A 21,568-nucleotide genomic window follows, 5' to 3' on the forward strand; every position below is an offset into this window, starting at 1 on the left:
ATCGCGAACATTCCAGCTCACACAACCAAGCTTCGTTGAGCCGCACGCCCTACATACCTAGGTAGGGCGCGGCCGAACTAACCACCAATCCCTCTCTTTCTTCCAGGCACGACGAAACATGCAATTTTGCGCAAACAGCGACTATGACACACGAAATAGCCTTTAGAGGTAACTCGTGTGTCAAAGTCAAGAACGTGATGGTTGTCGCAGTGGGACCCTGCGGTATAAAAAGTCTGTTGAGGCTGAGCCGACGCCAGCCGCCAACGCCTCTCATCACGTTCTCCTGAGAGCCTCGCGGGAGCTAAGCGGTTAACGGAGATCATGCCATGTGCATTAGCTATTTCTAGTATCATTCGGATCTGAAGAGGTTTAGTCAGGGCAGATGCGAAGGGTATTATGATGACGTCTTCCGGCGTGCGTCCTGTGGCTTCTAGACACTCGGTGGTAACCAGCGCGAGGCGATGCTACCTTGCTAGACCCACATGTGCGACCTTTGCGAAAAATCAGTCACGGTGCACGTGGAGTGTGTGTGTCCAAGATCTCACGATTGTTTGGCTGGTGGTGGGAAAGGGTGGAAAATTTCTTCGTGGTGCCATGGGGTATATAAGGGGTGGGGAGGTGGGTTTGGTGGAGGAGCATCAGCATCAAGTCATCATCAAGTCTACTACTACACTTCAACCTTCAACTTCAATACCACCAAACACCCATACATCTTCGGTATCTTCAAACCAACAAACAAATCCACCAACCACCAAAATGAACAACTTCGACTGCCACCCGCGCGTTCTATCGCTCTCCTCCGCCTCAACCCCATCATCTTCCATCCCCACAACACCCTTCTCGCAGTCTCGCCGCCAATCGCACGAGTCAGCACACGATGCCCACCACTTCGTCAACCAAGAAGAGAAGACTCAGCACAAGCTCAACCTCAGCATCAAGAAGATGTGGGAAGGCGTCAAGAGGCACGCTGTTGAGCACCACAAGAGCGTCAACGCTGCGTACATGGCTAGCTATGGATGCGGTACTGCAACTGCAGCGAACACTACTGGCGGAAAGGCGTTGTAGATGGGGATGAGTAGAACGAGGGGAGGAGAAGATACGGACAAAGACTGAGTAAGAGGAGGAGGAGGATACAAACGACGATACGACGACGACCAAAAAGTGGATTTCGAGCGACAAAAGTGGAATTTCTGGTGCATTATACCCCGACGAACGATTTGTGGCGCCGAGGAGGAGCTGGGACAGTGGCTTGGATACTGTCGTAATATCTAATAATATACGTGGAAGAGTTTGTTCAGTGTCGCGTTGCTCTTGCCAATGTCTATGTGATAGCTGAAGCGAATGAAACTAAGTGTAAACTCCACTGATCATATACAAACGCCCACGCACTCTAGAATATAATGAAAGAGATAGTATATGAGATCTCTTTAGTACTCATCGTCCGACTCTTCCTCAGCGTCTGTTTCTTCCTCGTCCACTTCACTACTCTCCCGTTCAGTCTCGTCTTCATCCTCATCCATTACAACACCCATTTCTCTTCGCCCCGCCGCCTACAGTGTTTTGTCTTCCTCTTTCAACTCCTTCGCAGTTCTGCGCATTGTCGGAATGAGAACGTCGATGACGAAGTCCTGGAGCTGTCCACCGAAAGAGTCGTATTGAGAGATGAGCTCGGGTACAAGCTCTTCCAGTCGTGCGCGTAGATGCGCGTCCTCGTTGGTGATGCGCCGTAATTTCGTTGGAGGATACCGAGGGTATGGTTGCTCGGAAGAATCAGGATTGCCCCGGTACCGGCTGATGCGAGTGATGTCGCAGCATGTGTGTTGTATCTCTAGATATGAGAACACGAAGAGGCGGATGTAATCATGAATGAGGCGAGAGAGACCGAGTGTGTTTGCCGCTCTGTCAACCCACAGGGTCAGATCGAGGAATGTCCCCGTGAAGAGCTCATATCGTGACTCGACATAGTCGTCAATTGCATACACCCTGAGCTTTCCCAACTCTCTCGCTGAAAGTGTGTTCTTGAATCGATCGCAGAGGAGAGGAAACTGCGGACAATAGCAATCTGCCGCATACATCTCCTTCCAAAAGCAAGGGAGAAAGTCGCACCCGGACCTGCTACATCCACATTCGCATTGGTCAAGGATCTCCTCCTTTACAAGAAATTCATAATCTTCGTACGTCCAGAATTCCTCCATGAGAGGAGAATCATCGTAAGATGATCTAAAGACTTGGTTGCTCAGACATTCAGCAGATTGCCATGCCAGACAATGTAAAGCGGTAATAGCCGTTCCTGGCCACGTCTCTCTCAAATTCGCGCCTCTTGAGAGAAACCATCGGACTGTCAGACTACGCTCTGTCAAACACATTGACCATATTGACCCAGTACCCCCCATTACTTGCGTGGCCAGATACACCAACGGCGAGCAGGATGTCTCCTTATCACACTTGAAGTTCTCTTGACTGATATCGCAAATGCCAGCTAGTTCCAAAGACTCGAATAGTAGGAGTTTGTCGGACATCCACATTTGTGGCATGTAATAAAGGCTTTTCCGTTGTGGCCAATACCGTTGGGGTACGTGAATTCCAGCGGTCACTAGTGCACTGAGAATACAGACCACATGTGCATCTGGAAAGCCTGTCCGAGCGCGTTCACAACAATGTGGAATGTTATGCTTTTCCATCAGTAGCTTGACCTCGTGTCGTTGCTTGAGGAGATAACTTGATACGAGCGGGATAACGTCAGTACCGGGAGTTCCTTGGTCAAAGATCCAATGGAAATGAAGCGCGTCCTCGAAGTGACCAATTAATTTGAGCAGTGGTCCATCGTGCGTCTCCCTTTGTGACAACCAAAATTGCAACATGTCCGGTTGATTTGTAGCGGCTGAGAGCATGAGTAAAGTTTGACCGGAGTACCGCAATTCAAAGTCAGGGTCTTCCAGATATCCAACCAAGTTAGCATTGAGCAGGACTCTGCAACCATCCATCCAACCAGTAACGGTAGACATGATCAGGGCATTGACGATCGTGTCGGCATCTAGAGCGTACAAGTACTTGGGTTGATGGAAGAACTCCTGGAGTTGACGGTCCGATTTCACGACAATCGCCTCTAGTAACTCGCTGTCATCTAGTAATGGGCTGGTGAAACTTTCGTAGCGGACCTGGGCCAAGACCGCTAACCCCTCTTGGCTGGCGAACGCTGCTCTCATGAAGATACTCCTAGTCATCTGCAGATCTTGTTCAAATAGAGATCTTAGAAGACTCGTGTGGAAGCCCATAAACTGCCGAGAGGCGTGATATGAAAGCAACCTGTCGATACATGTACTGTCTACGCTTAGCGTTTTTGGCATTTTGAGATGGTACGACAGAACCACGAAGTGATAGTAAGGCTCATGTAGGATAAGAATCAATGTAGACTTACAGCCCATCATCGTCTCTCTCGAAAGCTTCATTTGGCATTGTTGAAAGGAGAGTTTTGAACAGATAAGCAAGGTTCTCAGAAGTATCGGCACAGCTTTCGACACGTGATAAACTGGCAACGCTGTGACAAAATTGCTATATTGGTGGTCAGCTTTCATTGCGTATGGATAGGGGCTGTATACGTGCATGTAGAAGCGTCCATCCATTTGGTAGTCGATCGTGTGGTGACGCTTGTTTCAGCTGGAACATCCTAGTCAATTTCTCGACCTCGCCCCGAAAACTGTTCATTGGCATGTTCATACTAGACTTGACAAGTGTTCTGGCAAAGTAGAAAGCAGGAGACCATTCAACAACGCGATGGCACTCCAGATTCTGCTTGACCGACAATCCAGCGCCATAAGATAGTTGAAAAGACAGCAAGACTTTCTTCCTGAGAAGAAGACTACACAGTGTAGCTTGAAGCTGCAGATCCGTCATCGCGTTCTGAAGTGGAGCTTGAGGACACCCGGGGTCGTGCATGCTGGTTCGTGCGTATGTGATGGCCAACCTTCTCGTTTGGTAGCCAAGCGCTGAGGTTTGCGGCCGGCATGTACATGAGAGTTTTCCGTATCGTTGTTTCAGTCTTCGGTCTTTTCGGTGGAGCGATCTCATGTTAATGATATCAGTATCCAGCGTAGAGTCCGTCATGAGCGATATCTCGTCGAGCTTTGCTTGTAAACTGTGTATACCGGTATGGAGATTCTGTAAGCTGTGTGACGTGGCCAAAAACCCCGTTTCGACAATGTGTGAGTGTCCAGCGAGCTGAAAACTTGTGCTATTAAAGCCATCGCACTGCAGTTGTAGGCTGGCGTAGTGTTGCGCACTTTGTTCCATGGACAGCTGCATGAAGCGTGCCTGAACATCTTCAAAAGCCAAGCGCTGTTGATCAATGAGAAGGGCAGATAGTGCAGTCTGCAAGCTTTGCTGCACCGTGTTCAGAACGTCCTTCCAGTATCTGATCTCAGCCTCTTTGAATGGGAAGGCCAGTCGCTTGGTCAGCCTCTTCAAACTTGACTTCATTCCGCCGTTCACTGCTTCGTCATCCGGTTTGAGTTTCTTGCGAATAGTGGCAATGGCATGCGCACACGACACGATGCCGGTACGAGTCGCCGACACTGAGTTGGACTGATCCACTTTGCTAATGGTAGATTCGAGCAATTCGAGAAGGTTTGCAAGTTGTTCAGTTTCCGCCGTAATCTGTTCAGCCTTGTTCTTCGCTTCCTTGACGCCACTGAGGTACCATTCGAGGCCTTTGCAAACCTGGATGGCAAGGGAAACGACACCGACGGCGCTGCCGGTGATGGAAAATGGATCTGCCATCGCAGACCTCGATGCGTTGACTGTGGTTCAGTGTAGGGAGAGAGGTAAAGGGAAACATGTGAGAAGAGCGGGGCGGATGGGAAGGCTGAGGTTCAGGCGCAGCGCATGCAGGCCAGGCTGGCGATGGGCAACCAGTCAGAACGATCTTACACCCACCGGTGCAGGAAACATATGCAGCCACCTTGTCGTATGATTTATTCCTCCTGGGGTGGTGTATTACGTGGATTGACATTGGCCAGGCTGTGAGTTGCCCAACCATTCATAGTGACCACCCACTCATCAGGCAAGACGCATGTACAGCCACTTTGTCGTATGGTGTATTTATCCCGCGCCGATGTACTGCATGAACTAACATCGACCAATAAACATAATGTGCGCATGTATTCCAATATGCCCTATGTGCCTATGTTAACGAGAAAGAAAAGAGGCTTAATGCTGCGCAGCCAGCGATCTATGCTCCTTGTTCAGACGCGATGGATCCTCGTCGTCGTCGTCTGAGTCAAGACCTTCCAGTTCAAACTCCTCGGCGTCTCTCACTCTACGATCGACCCTTGTGTATCCGTTGATGTGTCCGTTCGCGTGACCGTTCGTGAGGGGCGCTTCGGCGTCGGCTTTGTCGTCTTGTTCCCAAGTGTATACGGCGTAGAGGTGGATGAGCATGTTGACGACTAGACACGAATTAGCTTGAGATAGTGGTGAGCTACATGGGGAAACTTACAAAGGAATAGCAAGAAAGCGATGCTGTAGAGAATAAGCACGTAGGATACGTGCGTGACGTTCGCATCGGATAGCAGCTTCATCTGCTCTTCGGTGGCGCCCATAAACATGAAACCTCCAGCCATTAGCAGGAATGGTGTCAGGTACTGGAAACTGTTCGGGTCTGAGCCATCGGTCGCGACAGAAGCGCGGTCCTTGAGCACAAACGAGATCTCGATGATGCGTGCGGCACCGGCGGCCATGAGGGTGTAGCCGAAGATGGTGTGAATCATAGTCGAGATTGGCAGATGTTGCGGGTGCGCAGACATGGCCCATCCGGTCATCAGGATGATGATACCAGGGATGAGGTTGCGCTTCGGTTGTCCATTGCGCTTGCGGCTGAGCCAGACACCGACCAAGCCCGCAGCCCACCATACGATGCCCATAGATGTGTGCTGAAGGTCGTTGTGTACCCACGGTCCTCCCCAGCGGTGTTCGGTGAACGTGTTGACGCAACCCCAGGCGGCGATGACGAGCGAGTCGAAAAACTCCTGGCTCCTTCCGGTCCTCCGCAGCCACATCTGTCCTACCAGAAGTAGGATAAGGAGAATGATGCCGTATGCGATGAAGGCGCTGCCCATAATGAAGTGCGCCAGACATTGTCCGGTGTGGTCCGCTCTGCAGAAGCCGAGTGCAGTAATTCCTCCAAAGAGGAACTGCACCCAGGTGACCACTGGCATAGCCTTTCCAACAACACCGTGCGCCTTCACTACCACGCGCCGTATCTTCCCATTGATGCCCTTCTCCAGGTGTAGCTTCAGGTAGATGCCCATGGCGACTTGGGACACCAGCATGAGCATGATGACAGGGACAAACTGGCTGTGGATGTTGTCGGTGAACTGCCTGCCCCTGTGTCTATGGCCGAGGAAGTATCCGATGATTGCGAGGACGGTTCCGAGGGATTGTACCGGGACGTGCCATTTCGATCGTATTATCTAGCCTTGCTGTCAGCTCATGCTCTTCAGTCTCAATATGAAGCAGCTTACTCCTAATACCATACCCGTGGGGAAGATGATGCCCCATGCCACCGTTTGGATCAAGATGTGCGTCCATAGTATTGAGTCCTACATCGACCATCAGTCTTTGCTGCCTCAACCAGGGTGGTCGAAGTGTCAACCCACTATTGGGTCAGGTGATATGGCATCACCATCTGGGATCGCATCCATATCGTGGTCGTGAGCTGTGACTGCTGCGGTGTAAAGCAGCGCCGCAAGGGCCGCTCTTGTAGGGAGGCCCATTTCGCCGTGGGTATTTCTGAATAAGATTCGGGTCGCTGCAGCTGGCGCCACGAGCAGGTGATTATCGTGGAATCTGCAGCGTTGAGAGTTTCACAATAGCATCGGACGCGTGCTAAGGTGAGACCGAATGGGAGGCGAGTGTGTTCGTTGTTTCCCTTGCAGGCGTTGTCGCAATCTCGTGCTTACGTGAACAGAAGGCGCCACCGTCATTGGCTTCCGCCACACTCCGACCGGGCGATCAACACTATCATCTCCGACACCATCGTCGCCCTGCAGCTTCAGCTTCGCCATTCACGACATGACTTTCGAGAAGGGCGTCACCGAAATCGCGGACTCGGATGATGATCCAATGACGTCGTCACCTGGTGTTGTTCCGGATGAAGCGGGCGACAAGCATTGCGCAGTGTCCCATGTTCCGTACCAAGAGCGACAAGACGCGTCGCGCGAGGCAGATGGCCTCCAACAAGCATTCGCCGAACGCGATGCTAGCACAACTGAAGTCTTGGGCGCCGATTCCACCAATTCTCCAGTTGATGTCGACGCGTCGAGAATTGATCAGACTAACATGATACCCAATGAGACCACTGCAGCGCAAAACGAGGAAGGCGCGACTGTCGAAGGTGGCAGCCACGGCCGGGGACTCCACACACAAATACATCCACAACAGCCAGTATCGACGACCAGAGACATGTCAAATGGGCCTCAAGTGATGGTCGTTCCAACTGAAAACCGGGATCCAGTTGCCAAGGATGTCGAATCTGACCCCTCAGCCCGCGGTGACGAACAGCAGAAACCTGTAAGCCATGCCAGTCCATCTTCTGCCGAACAGGAAGTAGCTGAGGCTATTCAATCCACAATGGCGGATGCGCCGTTGAAGGTACCAGGTGCTGCTGCTCTCGCTCCATCAGAGTTCAGCGTCGATTCTGAGTTCCCAAACGGGTCAACATATCAATCGCAAAGTACTGTCACACTCGCCAGTCTGCCTCGTGAGTCGAAAGATGATTCGGGTCGAGCTGTAAAGCATCATCCGGTAGATGGACACATGAGCGACAACGTAGTCTGTCCTAGATCAATACTTTGTAAGTTCACGCGCTCACATACGTTAGGACCGATCTCGGCCGACCTCAGCAGCCGCCAGCATGCAGTCGAATACGACAAGGATTGAATTAGGCTCGTCAGGCGACGCAGGTCCTGCTGCGACCATGCCGGACGACTACACCAGCTCCACGCTCCATAGGGCTCAAGACACTGAAGATACGCCTCCTGATGCGCGAATGCACATCAACACTAGCGAAGCTGCCATGATCGAAAACGGATCTAGGTTTGAGATCGGCCAGGAACAAACTCACCGAAGCATATCCGCGGACCAGCAACCATCCGCAGAAGAAGTGGCATTGCCGAAAGAGAGCGCAGGCTCAATTTTTGGTGCTAGTTCACCAATTGCTAAACTATCTACCCATGCCCAACCACACGCTGACGCCCAACGCTTGCCATCGCCCATCCCAATGCCTCTATCGAGAACATCACAGGAAGTCACTCTTGACAATCTGAGAGCCCAAAAAGCTGCACTCTTGGCCTCTCTCAGTACCCTTCCAGCGATCCAAGTGCTGATGGAAGAGAACGCCCTTTCAGATGCCGAATCAGGCGATGCTAGCGATGAACCTACTGAGACCGATGTCATGGCAGCCGCAAACAAAATCGTGAAAGAGCACATCAAATTATTACACGAATACAACGAGCTGAAAGATGTGGGTCAGGGGTTGATGGGCCTTATTGCGGATCAGCGGGGTGTACGGATAGTCGAAGTTCAAGAGGAGTTCGGCATCGATGCGCAGGACTGATCGCAAGTTTACCAGTGTACTGTGAACGGCAACGGGAGCGAGGAAGCGATAGACGACGGTGTGAACTAGGCGTGACAGGCGCAGAACGAACACGGCATCTGAGTGTCAAATAAACCTTATACTGTATGTACTTCCTCTTTCGCTCTATATGCAATCTGCCGTTCTCAGGCTACACACCACTGTCCCGTGCCTAGTTCGACTGCCCGCTGATCCGCCACGCCAGGCTCGGGGCTCCAGCTCGCCGACTTTGCCAATACCAGCTGATGCCTGTCTCCATCAACAGACTTGATGGCGATCCTTGGCCTCGACACATCTTCCGACGGACCCCAAGTACAGGTGGACGCGATGAGATCAATTGCGCAATACGAGCGCATCCTCGGTCCATCTGAGATGCGGCTCATCCTCCAGATCTGGTTCGGGCCTCTCGAAGCCCGCTCTCTGCGGGTAGCGACAGACTTTGCGCACGGACCGCGAGCCGTGTGGCAGGGACGCGTTTGGCCAGATTGCCGGAAACCGGAGAAGCACCGATTGGAAAGGAAGAATTCCAGAAGACTGGATCTCAAGAGACAACGCCACATAGGTTTTCTTTTGCGACCTGCAGAACGTGGATGTATTCTCACAAGAGTTGGGTTGCAGATTATGGTCAGCTGAGCCAGAATCCTCATACGATGTTCCATGACTCTGCACATTGCCATTCGGTCAATGTCGGCCACCAACACCTCAGCATCACCTTGGACGGGAATAATTGCAACCATCGTCTTGAATAATTGCGGGTCTTCCTCGGTCATACTCACACATGTAATCAGGGGAAGCGACGGAAGCTACGATCGTACCCCGAATACACCAGCAGAGTCGACCCCATGTATCGATGTGGTCTCATGCGGGTATCAGCATTGTACGTGTACCAACTCCGTCTCAACCACCGGTGAATATCAAATGCAGACCTTGAGCCGCAGCGCCCAGCTTTCTGCAGTGATTGCAGGGAAATGGGAGTGCAGGGGCGCTGTCCATCCGTCTGAGAGGTCGACTGACGAAGTGGCGGTGCAGATTCTGCGTCTTGGTGTGGAGTCAGATGTCGCGCATTCATGCATTCGCGTTGACGAGTTCCATGAGCGTTGAAGATCCGCGGCCCCACGCAGGAAGGCAACCTTGGGAAAATCTTGAGCATCCTAGCCTTCGGAAGTATTATCGCGACATCTATGTTCATCATCACTTACATGTCATGAAGTCGGCGACCGTCCACTATCCGATGAGAATAGTAATCGTCTTCAACACTAACAAAACCCGATATTCTTGTTACGTTCCACGATACACGTCAGCCGTGTAATTTAAGGTTTAAGATGACACTTACTTTCGGGTAGGAGACAGATCTAACTTACATGTGGCGCTCTGAACGTCGGAGCCCAGATTGCGCAGTGTCCCGCTGCTTGATACCAAGCTAGGAAGCCGGTCCACTCCGTAATGCACGTCTACTCGCAAACGCAAGCGAGGGTCCTTCGGAACACTTGGAATTACTAGCGGGTAGCATCTACACGTGGTGATTGGCAGCTAGAGCATGGCAGGACAACCCAAGCCGCTTGCTAAGTTGACAGCTCCACGGTGCATGCCGTCCCGTCCACTAATGCCATCCTATTGCTAGTCAGTTACCAATGATGAACTTATCGGTAGTTTGCAACGTGCTTTCTGTAGCGGGCGTGCCTCCTTTCCGGGATCAGTAGCGATATATGGGTGTTTTGGAGACCCTGAGCCCTTCTACATCAGGATCTTTCTGACCGACTTCTCCTTCCCCAACCTCGGCGTTACTTACACCACACAATGTCGGCTACCGTCCAGGACTTCCAGCTTGCTGCTCTGGCTGCCGGCTTCACGATTGGGTTCGGGTTCTTGACAGTATGGGAGGCCGTCAAGCAGACACGGCGAAATCACAGCCCTCTCCGATCAGCCTACATTTACATGATATGGGGTGAGATTCTGGTCAATGTCATCATCGGTATCATCGGATGGCTGTTCTTGAACGATGTACTCGGGCCGACGTGAGTTCCCTGGCACTGCAGTACACGACAAAGAGTCGACGCTGACAAAGACTACAGTGTCCCCGTTCTATTCTTCATCCTATTCTTCTGGGTATGGGAGATCCAACTGCTCATGCAAATCATCATCAACCGCATTGCCCTCATCGCAGAACACCGAAGTACCATCCGCAACCTCAAATGGGGAACAGTAGTCTTGATCACCAGCATCAACATCGCCGTCTTCTGTATTTGGATCCCATCGCACACCGTCCCACCAATCAGCGAAACCTTCGTCAAGATCAACAACGTCTGGGACAAGGTCAGCAAGGTGCTCATCCTAATCGTCGACGCAGGCCTGAACTGGTACTTCCTGCGAACCGTCAAGATCCGCCTCGTCGAACAACACGGTCTCACCAAATACGCGCCACTGGTAGGCTTTAACGGCAAGCTAATGGTTGTCTCCATCGCCATGGACGCCCTCCTCATCGGTCTCATGTTCCTCCAAAACCAAGTCGTATACGTCCAATTCCACCCCGTCGTCTACATGGTCAAGCTCAACATCGAAATGTCCATGGCCTCCCTCGTCGTCCGCCTCGCGCAAGGCAAACCCCAGAACGATATGAACCCCGAAGAATTCCACAGCTCCTCCGGCCCGGACTCGCACTCACGCTCCAACGCACGCTCGCACCAACCGCACTCGGTTCAGCTGACCAACCGATCGAAACGCAACACGACGAACATGCGCAGCGCGGGGCTGAGCAAGATTGATAGCGATGAGAGTTTGGAGCTGGGTGGTATCCAGTGTACGACGGATCTACACATCACGCATGAGGACAGGAAAGATTATATTGACAGGAAAGATTTCATAGAGGGCAGCTCGAGGAGTAGCAACGACGCGCCGGCGCCGAGTGTGTTTGGGGATGAGACGCCCTTGAAGCAAGGGGCAAGGATACAAGAGAGGTCGATGTGAAGAGTTGTTTCGTTTGTTTTGTTGAGCGGTTGTAATTAATGATACCCGTGGATATGTAATGACAATTGGTAAATATAAGGACGTCTCCATACACCAAGTGACGGGGCTCATTACCAGCTTATACTTACCAGTCTACTCACTGACAAGTCGGACGTCTAGCCCTCTCATCTGATACCGGTACCATTTCGAGTTCTTCTCTCCCCGCCTGCGGCTTTCTGGCCCGTGCCTACTTGATCTCAGCGCGCGCCCTCCGTCTTCACTCTCACTCCAGCCCAGACCCAACAATAGGACTGCCGCCTATTCTTCTGTCTCGCTTATCTCGCTGCCGGGAGTTGATCCGGAGGCCGAACGCACGTATATCAATATCGCTCCACCTCCGCAATCCAACGCTTCTACTCCCCACTCGTTCGCAGACTGCACCCACTACACTACCACCACCACTACCTCCACGCGTCAAATTTAGTTACCATGGTAAGGTTTCTCCTGCGTTTCATTTGCTTTTTCAGTCATTTCCACTGTCCAACGTTTCTTTCCTTGTGTCTCAACTCATTTCCACCGTCTACCTTTCTTGTTTCTTTTGTCGCCAACTGTTTACATCGCCATATATACTGTTCACACTTATACTTTTCGCACCCCCGGTCGTTTCTACTGTCATTTCTACTGTCTAACCCTTACTTAGGTACATAGTCACTCTCTTTGAGACACTGGCGTCACCTACCGCGACCGCAGCTTGCTTTCGACTTCACTAGCAACGACCGCGATCGGTTTCGCCCTTGTTCGTTGTAGAGATTATCGTGAGTTCGACAAAGAATCGTACTAGAGGAGGGGTGTAGGACTGAGCTTGAATCCGCGGTCGGGGTCTGGACCTGGGTCTGGAGCCTCCCGAGGTCTGTTATTTTGCTCTCAATTAGAAGTATCGTTGCGTATATGACCAAACCTTGTTGCACATGTAGACCAATCAGCAACATTCCAATTGTAACCAAGGATATTCCTTCTATGTGTTCTCCTTCATCGTGATGTTGCTGGTTGCCTAATCCTCCCCATGACGTCAGTCCCGCCTCCGCACGCAGCGCGACTATCTTTGACGCGTCGTGAATCACTCTCGCCACACTATCATGTCTTCCCCATCGAACACTGCTCTCAAAACGCTTATTTCGCGTTCCGACAATAGTAGTCTCTATGACTACACGTCGCGCTTCATTTCAGAGCTGGCTCTCTTAGGCTACACAGATGTAGCAGCTCAACTGATAAGCAGACTCAACAACTATGATTTCTATCACGACCGACTCGGAAGCCTTCGGCCCCTTTGGTTCCTCTGGGATCTGCGTGCGAATGAAGATGGTGTGCCATGGCCTGAGGGAGAAGAAGATAAAGTGCGCCAGGCTGTGAGGGACAGACGAGCCAAGACGATCGGTGGCGAACCTCGAACGAGGAACGACGAAACAATAACATCGGAAGATGTACAGGAAGAGCTGAAACTTATGGCGAGGGAGTTCGTGTCGAAATGGTATAAGCCGACCGTGATGCCAAGGTCAGGACTTGCAGAAGCTTCCCAGGCCCATGAGCTTGGTCGTTCACCCACTACTTCTGAGATGCTTGATAGTGCGATAGGTGTCATCCATAGCTTGGAGACTACAAGTCCGGCACCTACGATCCGAGATGTGAGAAGCGGGCTGGTGCGCACACTGGACCTGGTCTTATCGGCTGAAGCAAACCATGAACAGCCCGGGATGGACGAAACACTACGTCAGTCGAGTACCCCGTCATCCCACGAGATACAACGTTGGCTGGCGCATAGCTTTGGGGAACGTTCGTACGAGAATCAGCCAGCAATGGAGTCCAGGCAGGCATGGAAGCTATATAAAAGCGAAGCGCTGAGAAAGCACCTCAACATTGATGAAGCAGCGCTCGCAACCTTCGCAAAGGACTTTGAGAACGCTTTGACCGAGCGACTCACGAACGGTCGAACTAGAACGAGAGCAAATATGTCCGTGCAACAACTCTTGAAGGCAGCAGAATACAACACGAAATACAACGCCGAGGCCAGAAAAGTTAATCCCGAGCCCCCGGAAACCTCCCTCTTCCACTCCCCAGCCACAGACTCGCAGATTGAAGAAGCCGAAAACCGTCTCAACACCACCCTGCCAGCCGACTACAAGACCTTCCTCCGCCTCAGCAACGGCTTTGGTTCTCCATGGGGCCACCCACTAGGCGACCTCCAAACACCGCTCCATCCCGTGGATAAACTGCGCTGGCTCGACCCCGCAGAAGAAGACTACTTCACAGATCTCACGCTCGACCTACCCACTCGATGGGATAAATGGCCTTTCGCACCCCCTCCAACTAAGAAGGCCTATGCTTGCGACGAAGAGACAGAGCATTTCCTTATCGGTCGCGCATTAGAAATCGGTACGCAGGAGATTGACAACACATGGCTTCTCCCGCCTTCTACCATCACGCCGATAAAGCAGGCTGTGAAGAAGATCCTAGATGATGAGACACTTGGTGAACGTGAGAAAGACAGTGTAAGAGTTGCGATAAGGGATTTTGCGGGTAGCGAAGAGGAGTGGGAGCAGATGGAGTGGGCGTGTGTTACTTGGGCCAGTGGAGGGGTGGCGGCTATGTATGTTTATCCGGGGTTTAGGGCGTGGCTTGAGGATGTTATTGAGAAGGGGAGGGTTGGGTTGGATGGTGAGGAGGAGGAAGAGCAAGAGAATATGTTGAAGCGTGGCATGTGGTTGGGGAGGGTGTTTGAGAATATAACAAGCGGGGACAAGTCGGACGCGGAGGAGTTGCCGGAGTGGCTGAAAGACGCGATCAGAGCGGCGATGCCAACAAGAAGATGATGAGCACGAGGAGATGTAGCTGTCGAAACTGTAGTCCATGTCACGGAAACGCAGCCCGGGTTGAGGTAGAGACTGGGGCTTCTGGACTTTTGGCTTGAGACGAGCTCTCCTTGTGGATGGTCCGTGCTCTCATATAACGAGACATGGTGGGTATAAAAGCCTTCGTTCCTCCTGCTCCTTTCTTTCTCTGATCACACGATCCTACTTCTGAAATATCAAAAGTCATTGGTACCATTCTTATGGCTGTCTGTCCTGCGCTTTTCGGTTCCAAATCTGGAGGGGCGTGATGCATGATCGATCTATCACCCGAAAAGGTCCGCTGCCCTCAATTATGTGCAGAGGTATACTCCGAATGTCATGAGTTTGAACTCATGGTTCTGCCTTTGGCGTCTTCGAACAAGTACTCATCAAGGTTTTCACTCAAAGAAGCGCGATGATATCCTCATGAGCCGCCACTGTCTTCGAAACTCGGTGGCCGTCAAGATGATGGGTTGTCTACAACGGTTTTGGAATAAAAGGGCCTGCAGCAAGCTCACATGTTCCAACAAAGACGACAAGCGCTCGTATGATGATTTTGGAGCGCTGGCTAGGTATGTATACCGCTCTTTTTGGGTCTTTCTCTACTATATCAAGATTTGGACCGAAATTGAAAATCTATGTGGGACCTTTACATGTCCTGGACGTCTCCTTCTTTTCTCAAAATACATACACAAACATCCTATGGCTGGAAGAAAGAAGACTAAAATCGTATGCATCAGGTGCTATGTGCACTCCAGATCGACAGTTGCAAATACTCCCCCTTTTCCGGGAACAGCGAAAAGTCATGGCTATGAATACATGGACGAGAAACTGTGGCATTACGTTGCCGAGAGCGGCCAAAAATGGGGCTTGATTACATTGATGATCTTCTCCGCTGCCCCCGACTACAAGAAGTGTGTGTATAAAAACGCCTTTCACACCTCACCGTTCTCCTCTCCTACATCCCACAAGCTTTTGCTTCTTTTCCAAAGATCCAGCATCACGTTGCGATGTCTGCGCCTCTGCTTCTCTTTCAAAATCATGTGGAAGTTGTCGCATGTCTCTGGCCTGACTCTCGAAAATGGCGTCTGTCAAGGCCATGTCTTCGGTCGCTGAAACAAGTTACATCGAGTGGCTTCCGTTAAAGCGCGTCCAAAATCCCAGCTCGAAGACAAAACTCTCCCTGCTACACTCCAAAATCTACACTCTTTCTCCAAACAAAGAGTGCACATTACGATGTCTGCTTCTCCGCCCTTACTCTAAAACCATTCAACGCTCGCTTATGCTTGTGGAGACGTCGCCGTTAGCCTACCATTTTATGGAAGCATAAAAGGTTCATCATTCACGAGATACGATCTTACATCTTAAACCCTCGGTGCACGAATTCCTTTCCAAAAGTATCCTACAACTCATGTAATGTCTGCGTGTTCCGCTCTTTCTTCAAAGGATTATTCAGATGGGCATGTACCTGGCCTTTTTACCAAAAGCAGCACCCTCAGAATGTATGACCAGAGTTACCACTGGCTCAACTTGATGCGCCTGCCTGCCGTTCACCCTGCTCCGTATCAAAATTACGCGAAGACAACGCGATGCGGAGAAGATTGAACTCACTAAGGTTGCGCGGAATGAGAAAGTAGGACACAAATGCATACGCGACATCCTCGATAGTTGTCCTTCTCTAATAAGTAGATGAACGCATAAAATGACTTTTCTGCACGCCTCATCAACACTCTTTGTCATACAAACATAAATTTGACTAGGACATTAAAAAACAAGATTCCAGGGTCTGATAAGAACTAGAGAGAATCGAATGCCCACAAAAGGCTCGCGATGTCTACTTTGCTCTCTTCTTCCTTACTGTTCCTTTGAAACAGTATCATTGTTCAAACACCAGAAAACCTTTCAATATCGACGCATGAGAGGTAGAAGATCAGAAAGTATGCGCCAGGCCTATTATGTCCGCTCTGCGTCGAGCCCAACTACAACTTTCATCCTCTCCAGCATATGCTTTCTTTCAATCTGCTTTCACACATCCTACACCCAATATATCTAACAGAAGATTCTACACTACACTCTCATGAAAAGCAGACGACCAAAAGACTCACTTCTACTACTACCTGTCGCGCTAGGCTATAAAACACAACATTTCATCTGCCTATGCTCTTGTCTTCTCCTCTCATACATCTACATGTAAACTCAATGCAAAACGCCGAGTGGTCTGGTTCCATGAGAGGCTGAGAGTTCGAAAAACCATGTTCTTCATTTGTCATGTCGGAGTTCCTCGGAACGGGCTACGATGCATATAAATACCCCTCCTCTGCTTCTACTTCAGGCTTCATCAATAACACTCCCTTTTCCAAATACCAAAATTGGAACTCAAAGACGCGATGAGAAGACCGAGTTCCAAAACACGTTGAAGCAAAGCGCATGTCCTCTGTTCTCTGCGAGAGCAGGGCGTGTATAAAATTCTGCTCTTCTGTTTCTTCTTCCTGCTCTCTACCTACTCTTTCCGGAATACACTACTAAAGGCATCGCTGAGCTTACTTATGACTTGAGTTCGGTGGAAAAAGAAAGCCCACATTTGACGGATTATGTCCTGACTTTTGGGCTTGCGGCCAAAAAGGAATCAAAAAGAGACGATGGCCTGGTGTTTTGTCGTCTGCAAGTCTTTATATGTACATGTTTGAAGCATCAAAACCGTATATGTGACAGACTGTCAAAGATACTCGAAGAACGTCTTAATGTTCGTGTGCGCGTCGACGGCACACATTCAACTAGAGACCTGCGTGTTAGCGTTGTGTCGTAGCAGCGACGAGAAGAACACGGCTACAGAGCATATAAAAGACTGGTCTCCTCCCCTCTGACACTTGTCTTCTACACATCCTTCACTTTACCCAAAATACCAAAACTCCGATGATTTCGAATCATGGAAAGCAGACGACCAAAAACGGCTACCAATTGTTACATGTCTGACTTCCTTCAACTTCTAAAAACCTAACCTCGAGGTACCATGTTCTCTTTCTCGCCTCTCGCTGCATTTCTTCAATCGAAACTCTGAAGGGTTCTCAAAAAGAGCGCCGAGATGACCTATGAGAAGCGGAGACGTCGAAAATTGAAAGACGCGATCGCAGTGGGAAAGTTCGCTCCAGCTTATTCTATCAAAGTAATTTGGTCTGTATCTCATGGTCTTCTGACTGTTCAAAAGAATGGAAATTTTACACATGATATCAAAAAGAAGAGGCAAGATTGCCATGAGAAGCAGATGACCAGAAGATTCGAATCAGCAACCGAATGACTGCGTTGCTCACAGCGAGGTGTGAGGGGTATTAAAGACCCTCTCTTCTGCCCTTTCTCTGTCTTCCTTATTACACTTCGACGTTGGCTCAACACCAAAAGTAGAGCAAGCTCCTTCGATGAGAGCAGAGACTGGGAAATCAAAAACAAGATCCTTGGGAGCCATGTTCTGAGCTTTTTCTGGAGAGAGGATTCCAACGTCAGCTGGCGGGGCAAAGTGCGGCAAACGGATGACATGTCCAAAGACGTTGACTGTGTCCGCGATGAGAATCGCCTTCCCTGTTGAGTGGACAGGATACCAATCATATGTTTGTTCATAGTATGCATTACTTCGTATCGAATCTCCCATCTCCACTCAGCCAGGTCGTCTGACTTTCTTCAGCCTATTCCTCCAACCTCTATCCTTCCCGCTCTTCCCTTCTCTTGTGTCGTTCGATGTGTCCGCAGCCTCGGCTTCTTTCTTTCTCGGATACCCATCGTCTGGAGTACCCGGCCCATCATCTCGATCCCGAGTATCGTCACCATGATTTCGATTCCACATCCCCTCCCCCACAAGCGTCGCCTCCCGACTAAGCGGCTTGCGACTCAGCCTCGCCTCCTCCACACCCCTCAGGTACCTCTTGCGCAGTTCTTCGTCGCTGAGGACGTGAACCGAAAGATCAGTGTCGGACCTAGCCAGCGGTCTAATCTCCATGTCGTCTTCAGTCGGAGAAACCATCCACGCTTTCTCCTTGCCCGCCAATGCGAAAGTAGGAGTTGGCGTTGATAACAAGGGTGTTGGCGACACGGGCGACTTGACACCACCATCTGCATCCGTATCTTCGAGGTCCTGCAAAAACAGCCCATGATCCACAACCGTGCCTCTCGTCCCTTTCTTGCCATATAACTGCCTCCCCAACGCCCTGTTCTTCGCACTAATAAGATCCTTCCCACTCAACCCCGTGCGCCTCCTCGCCGCCACCGCCATCGCAAACGCCGCGCGCAACGGCGTAAGTCTGTATCCCTCCTTGACAAGCGTAGAATTGAACTGTGCGTCCTGCCACAGCACGTACATACTAAAGACCCAGGCACTCGTCACAAACATGAACAAACCAGCCATGAGTGTCGAGAAACCCCATTGGTAGGTCGGGTTGGCAGTGTCGGGGAGGCAGCGGCTTTTCCCGATGAGCGAGTCGTACTGATACCCTATGCTATTGTAGCAGTACCCGTAGTCCCCGACGAGGTCGTCGGCGTTGTACGTTTTGCCACTGACAGGGACGGAGACGCTGGTGTTGCAGAGATGAGTGATGGAGTCTTGGTTGTAGACCTTTTGTTCCGTCCAGGTTTGCGTGTTGTTGGGGAAGTCGAAGGTGCAGTTGAAGAGAAGATCGTCGTATTGATTAAACGAGGTGTGTTGCCAGAGGTCTCTTTGTTCGGCGGCGGTTACAGTGGTGCCGTTGGAAAATTTGCAGTCACCTATTTGCGCTAGTATTAGTATGTCGAAATATTCTTGGAGGGGTGGTTGAATGATGGGTGTGGTATGTGAGGGGCAAGGTGGAGGATGACGACGTACAACTTTGCCGTCTCTTATCCGTAATGTAGCCATAATCACTACGCAGATCGTAGTCCGCACAGCCCGGTTGCTTCCACGTCTCGTTCTTCGTGCCTAAGATAACCCACGTATTTGATAATTGGGAAGCGGGGATGATGTTGTTCGACCCGTCGATATCGAGCCACGCGATAGAAGTGCTGTCGTAACCTGTCATGGCGCCGAGGACAATGGGTACAAGAAGCACGTAACCCGTCGACCAAAACATGTAGAAGAACAAAACTCGCGTCCGTATACTCTTCGCAGTCCATAGCTCTTTCGTCAACGCCCATAGACAGTGCAACCCGGGCCCTTCCATAGCCATCCTCTGGAAAATGCTGAAGCTCGCCGGATGTCGTTCAATCGCGCGTAGTAACGCGTCGCAGAAGACATTGTACGTGGCCCACCACGCCAATGCCTGTGCGCCTTTCCCGATAAGCAAGTCCCAGAGAATGTCTATCGTCTTGGCCTGTGAGAAGGTGAATTGGCCCCACGTAGCGTCCAGCGTAAAGAGTTTCTCTATTCCCGTCACCGTTGCATTCTGAGGGTCTCCGCCGATGGTGTTTCCGCACGACAAAGTCTTGTCTGCGAAAATGTGACTTATCGGTGTCACCGTACCTGCTGCAAATACGGGCAGGATGACCCAGCTGAGCAAGAGGAGAGAGGCGTAGAACTGCTTCTTCGACCACCGGAAGTGTTTCCATAGCGGTGCATTCTTGATCGTCCGCGCGGTCCATTTGGTGGCATGCCAGATAGTCAAACAGGCGTCGTGCAACATCCAGGTCCAGCGTACTTTCCATCGCGGTTTCGACGGCCAACCTCGCGGTGTGCATGTTGCCTCGTGTACACTGTCATTACCCCAGGTCTTGACGCGTTCATGCTGTATAGGAGTCTTTCCTTCCGAAAACGATTCTTGCGTCGAGTTGACAGATGTACACGCAACTTTAATGTCCTTCTCTTCCGCAGCCAAAGCCTTCTTATCATCGTATTTCAACGCCGCCATCTCGTATCAATGCCAGCAAAGGCGACGCGAGATCGCGGTTAGTGCATTCGTATGCGCAACTCGGTGTCGAAGAAGCGAGGACGGTGGTGGCGAAGGGAGGCCAGGGAGGTAGTTAGGCAGCCCACAGGTCCGCAGTTCGCATTCGTCTCGAGGAAATGGAGAAGCGTCGAACAAAAGATGTTCGGCGAGACCTACGCGTCGCGGGATGCCTGAGCGGAATTACCCCGGGCTAAGCTTCGTTCGTCGTCGCTTGGCTGCTACGCTGCATGGATGCATGTGCCCAAGCTACAGGTAGTTCACCCGGGAAATTCCAACACCTGCGCGCACGCACGGAGAGAACTCCTCGTCGCTTTCATCCTGCAGAACATTATTCCGCTATAAACTTCAGTGTTTTGTAGACCTCACTGGGGAATTCCGAAGATCGATAGCGTAGAGGTGAACACCAAAAACGTGTGCTGTCGTGCGATCGACTCGAGGAGCGCAGGACGGTCGTGGGAAGGATTGGGTTCCCCAGCACGATGTGAGGCTGTGTACTTCATCACTAATCCCAGAACGGCTAGATTCAGGGACATCTTTCGGCTAGCCAGGTCACGCCCTGCACGTCGCAAGGCAGACATGAAAGTGACAGTTCTTGTGTTTGCAGTTTTCTGTGATTCAGTTACATTTACCTTGATTGTTCTACTCTGGTTGTTTCAGGATACCTGGTCCTACACATGATGACGTTGAATGTGCCTGCGGGTTCTGGATTAGCACCGAGTCTAAGAGTGACATGAACCCCCCTATCGTTAGCGGACCGGAGTAACAAAGCTAAAAGCTTACAGACCCAAGAACGCGAAGATATCATGGCAAGTCCCTAGACTCTGCTCACGATGTTACCGTCGCCAACGCTATCCACGATCAATCAAGGAAAGTAACGATCCGGCAACGACACCAACGACATCAGGATTGCACGCGATCACGATTAATCAAGGAAAGTAACGATTCGTCAATGGCAAGCAACGATTGATCAACGACAACCGACGTCACCGTTGCTATGAACGATCCATCAACGACATCAAGAATCCATCACCAACATGCTGGATCTACAGTCTAGCTTCCGGAAGACCATTGACGACGAGGTTCTTGGAGATGCAATACTTCTCTCTTTCGTAGAGTATCTCCTCGCGTATGAGTCGTATGGAATGCGGGAGGTGTCGTTGGCTCGTCGTCTCTGGGTCGCCTCTGCCATTGACGACGAGCTACTCACA

At 51.0% G+C, this 21,568-nt stretch overlaps 7 protein-coding genes across 7 annotated transcripts; 4 read left to right on the plus strand and 3 right to left on the minus strand.

Annotated features, from left to right (window-relative positions):
* Nucleotides 1-756: 756 nt before the first annotated feature.
* Nucleotides 757-1,065, plus strand: J4E78_003772 (uncharacterized protein; the record flags this gene model as incomplete). Its single annotated transcript, XM_049364408.1, has 1 exon — nucleotides 757-1,065. One exon carries the CDS (start codon nucleotides 757-759, stop codon nucleotides 1,063-1,065), a length of 309 nt encoding a protein of 102 aa, XP_049223486.1.
* Nucleotides 1,066-1,550: 485 nt separating this feature from the next.
* On the minus strand, nucleotides 1,551-4,776 carry J4E78_003773 (uncharacterized protein; the record flags this gene model as incomplete). The annotated part of the gene is made up of 3 exons (XM_049364409.1): nucleotides 1,551-2,045; nucleotides 2,694-3,306; nucleotides 3,782-4,776. 3 exons carry the CDS (start codon nucleotides 4,774-4,776, stop codon nucleotides 1,551-1,553), a joined length of 2,103 nt encoding a protein of 700 aa, XP_049223487.1.
* Nucleotides 4,777-5,205: 429 nt separating this feature from the next.
* J4E78_003774 (uncharacterized protein) lies at nucleotides 5,206-6,770 on the minus strand (the record flags this gene model as incomplete). The annotated part of the gene is made up of 4 exons (XM_049364410.1): nucleotides 5,206-5,444; nucleotides 5,495-6,467; nucleotides 6,519-6,596; nucleotides 6,654-6,770. The coding sequence occupies 4 exons, from the start codon at nucleotides 6,768-6,770 to the stop codon at nucleotides 5,206-5,208; spliced, it is 1,407 nt and encodes a 468-aa protein (XP_049223488.1).
* A 298-nt stretch (nucleotides 6,771-7,068) lies between these two features.
* Nucleotides 7,069-8,611, plus strand: J4E78_003775 (uncharacterized protein; the record flags this gene model as incomplete). The annotated part of the gene is made up of 2 exons (XM_049364411.1): nucleotides 7,069-7,824; nucleotides 7,877-8,611. 2 exons carry the CDS (start codon nucleotides 7,069-7,071, stop codon nucleotides 8,609-8,611), a joined length of 1,491 nt encoding a protein of 496 aa, XP_049223489.1.
* Nucleotides 8,612-10,426: 1,815 nt separating this feature from the next.
* On the plus strand, nucleotides 10,427-11,593 carry J4E78_003776 (uncharacterized protein; the record flags this gene model as incomplete). Its single annotated transcript, XM_049364412.1, has 2 exons — nucleotides 10,427-10,644; nucleotides 10,702-11,593. The coding sequence occupies 2 exons, from the start codon at nucleotides 10,427-10,429 to the stop codon at nucleotides 11,591-11,593; spliced, it is 1,110 nt and encodes a 369-aa protein (XP_049223490.1).
* A 1,716-nt stretch (nucleotides 11,594-13,309) lies between these two features.
* J4E78_003777 (uncharacterized protein) lies at nucleotides 13,310-14,503 on the plus strand (the record flags this gene model as incomplete). Its single annotated transcript, XM_049364413.1, has 3 exons — nucleotides 13,310-13,339; nucleotides 13,420-14,118; nucleotides 14,474-14,503. 3 exons carry the CDS (start codon nucleotides 13,310-13,312, stop codon nucleotides 14,501-14,503), a joined length of 759 nt encoding a protein of 252 aa, XP_049223491.1.
* A 3,603-nt stretch (nucleotides 14,504-18,106) lies between these two features.
* On the minus strand, nucleotides 18,107-20,321 carry J4E78_003778 (uncharacterized protein; the record flags this gene model as incomplete). The annotated part of the gene is made up of 2 exons (XM_049364414.1): nucleotides 18,107-19,206; nucleotides 19,304-20,321. 2 exons carry the CDS (start codon nucleotides 20,319-20,321, stop codon nucleotides 18,107-18,109), a joined length of 2,118 nt encoding a protein of 705 aa, XP_049223492.1.
* Nucleotides 20,322-21,568: the final 1,247 nt, after the last annotated feature.

Source organism: Alternaria triticimaculans (genome assembly GCF_023758025.1).
Source record: "Alternaria triticimaculans strain BMP 0046 chromosome Unknown scaffold_4, whole genome shotgun sequence".
In the NCBI taxonomy this organism is placed as follows: Eukaryota; Fungi; Ascomycota; class Dothideomycetes; order Pleosporales; family Pleosporaceae; genus Alternaria; species Alternaria triticimaculans.